Genomic DNA, 2,500 nt, shown 5'->3' with positions numbered 1-2,500 from the left:
TAAATAAAGGTAAGTATACAAATTGAGAAATTGCTTGGACCGCCCCCCCAAAAAAAAGACTGAAAGATCTCCATAATCTAAAGCATTAATTAATCAAAATTGATATACATTTTATAATTGAGCTTCCAACCAATATTAAACCAGAACCAGCTATGAAAGTTTTTTTTTTTCTTTTTTTTTTACACTGACTAACTTGCAATTACAAATCATATGCCATTGGACAACTGCAACACCAAATTGAATTATGCTTTTGATATAATGTTGATAACCCACACACTTTTAATGTGCTTGTTATTAGGTTATTAGGACTATAAAAAAAGAAAAATGAGAAAAGTGATAAACTGAAAACCATATTGGCGAGTCAAGTGTTCTTATTCAAAGATGGTGGATTTATTCAATATATGTTTTGTTCTGGATTGCACCTATTTACTTTTGTATATCTTTTCCAGCAACTTTCTTTTGGATCATTCTTGCATTGATAACATGCAGAGTCCATATACTTGGTTTAATTCACTCTCATTTCATATGTAAAGTATATGCAAAGATTTTGATCCATGCTGAAAATCTTAGCTTTCCCAGAAAGATTTGCAAGAAAGTATTTTAAAAAAATAATAAGAAACAATTTAAAACAAACAGAAAATAATGATATAAATCTATAATCATTTACATAATATATACTCTAGCAATCATACAGAACAGGTCAACGAAGTCCCTTACTACATGACACCTCGTCGGATTTATCTTTACAGTCTGCATCTCCATCACAAACCCAGTTAAGGGGGATGCAATTCGATAGGTTGCCCTTAATGTGGCATGTGAATTCATCAGCCTCGCATTCTAAGTCATCTGGAAGAAGAACAAGGGGGCGTCGTGCACATGGTTAGTATCTGAAATCGTGTTAGCTCGCACACAAGCGCACACAAGAGGGAAAAATAAGAAGAAAAGAGGGATGGGAAAAGCCCACTAAGAAAACAGAATGTGACTCCTCTACGGCCAATTCTCACAAGCTGGTTTCCTGTGAATAACTCTTTTGGGGGGCAACTTATTCTTTGGGCTGTTGGGAGCATTGAGCAGATTTAAGGCCATATTCCATTTGGGAGTTCTGGGATTGGAATGAATGAACTTACTGCTAATCCAAAAATGGGAAGATGGGAAAAAAGGATGGATTGAAGATAAACTAAACAGGCCTGATGAGAATGTGAAAAGGAGGGGAAGGGAGGGGAGGCATCCAGTTCATTAGTTTCCCACTTAGTAACTTCACTCAACATTCATATGATGTGACAACATCCAATGATAAAACTGAGGACTATTCTAGACAAATGTTCATTGGTTGTAAAAGAAAGCTTGCATATCTTGAAGCTATGGTTAATTCACAACTGACTGATAGGCTGTCAATCTGCTTAGGACTGTAATAAGCAGTCTGATGCTTACTACCCTCTCTCTAAGTGAACTAGTGTCAACAAAAAGTCTATGTGAAAGAGTCACACCCAAACACAAAACTAGTGCAATAATGGTCCTTCAAACTGCTCCACACAAACACCCCAAGGAACTCACAGACTAGGGCACAGACAGACAGACAGACAGTGCCTCTAGTCATACTCCCCACAACACCCAAAAGACAGAATCACAGAGAACGAACATATGCAAGAAAAAAAGAGGAATCAATGAAATAGAGAAATAAATCTCGTTCCTCATTTACTGCCATTATCCCACCCTCCTTACTGAGGAGGAGGAATAGGCGAGAGATGAAGAACGGGGGAGCACAGCAATTGCTGATATCAACTTACTCGGGCAGTTGAGTTCATCTGACCCATCCTTACAGTCCCAGTCCTCATCGCAGTGCCATGCCAAGGGAATGCACTCCCCAGAGCCACACAGCCAATGTTCACTTGAAACTCCTGTGCACTTGGTCACTTCTTCTGAATAGACAGGGGTTAATGCAGAAGGAAAGAAAATAGAAAGAAAGACAAAAAGTGGGGGAAAAAGAAAGACTGTGGAGCTTGTGACGCTAAGATGTGTGCATTTTCTTGTGCTTGCTAAAACTAATTGCCTTTCTAGTTTTTCAAATTATAGGTCTATCTACTCTGAAATGAAAACTATATCATATTTTGATGTACTAGATGATACTACTACTCATAAAAGTTTTACTGTATATGAAAAAGAAAGGCATATAACATCTTAAAAAAAGTCAGAAGGCTATCCTTTCTTACAATCATGGAGTCCAACCAACAGATTGATAAATTATACAAAAATAAATCTTGCATGGGTAAGACAAAAATGCATCCAAGGATTAAAAATGACAATAGCCTTTAATAGCTGTAATAACAGTTCAATAATAATAATGAAACAGGTCAAAGATAAAAACACATAGGCCAATCCATATCAAAATCAAGAGGAGAAGAATAAAATACTGACACAAGTTCTAACCAATTATATACAAAAACTAAACATACAAAAACTAATAACAATAGTAATGATGAAAATATAATTAAAAAATTGT

General features: G+C 36.2%; 1 protein-coding gene across 28 annotated transcripts in view; it reads right to left on the bottom strand.

The window, feature by feature from the left end:
* The window catches only part of LOC113820726 (very low-density lipoprotein receptor), a 779,919-nt gene that overhangs the window by 59,519 nt on the left and 717,900 nt on the right, over nt 1–2,500 (bottom strand). For 10 of the 28 annotated variants that reach the window (XM_070120733.1, XM_070120731.1, XM_070120748.1 and 7 more), the window contains one exon: nt 1,788–1,919. In XM_070120733.1, coding sequence (XP_069976834.1) covers nt 1,788–1,919 — 132 coding nt within the window. Of the gene's footprint in view, nt 1–717; nt 847–1,787; nt 1,920–2,500 lie in introns of all 28 variants that reach the window. The other 18 variants (XM_070120753.1, XM_070120735.1, XM_070120752.1 and 15 more) reach the window with 2 other exon arrangements.

The sequence above is a fragment of the Penaeus vannamei genome, chromosome 4, assembly GCF_042767895.1.
Source record: "Penaeus vannamei isolate JL-2024 chromosome 4, ASM4276789v1, whole genome shotgun sequence".
Classification (NCBI taxonomy): Eukaryota; Metazoa; Arthropoda; class Malacostraca; order Decapoda; family Penaeidae; genus Penaeus; species Penaeus vannamei.
Note: the sequence above shows the minus strand (reverse complement) of the source record. Positions and strands in the feature narration are given on the sequence as shown.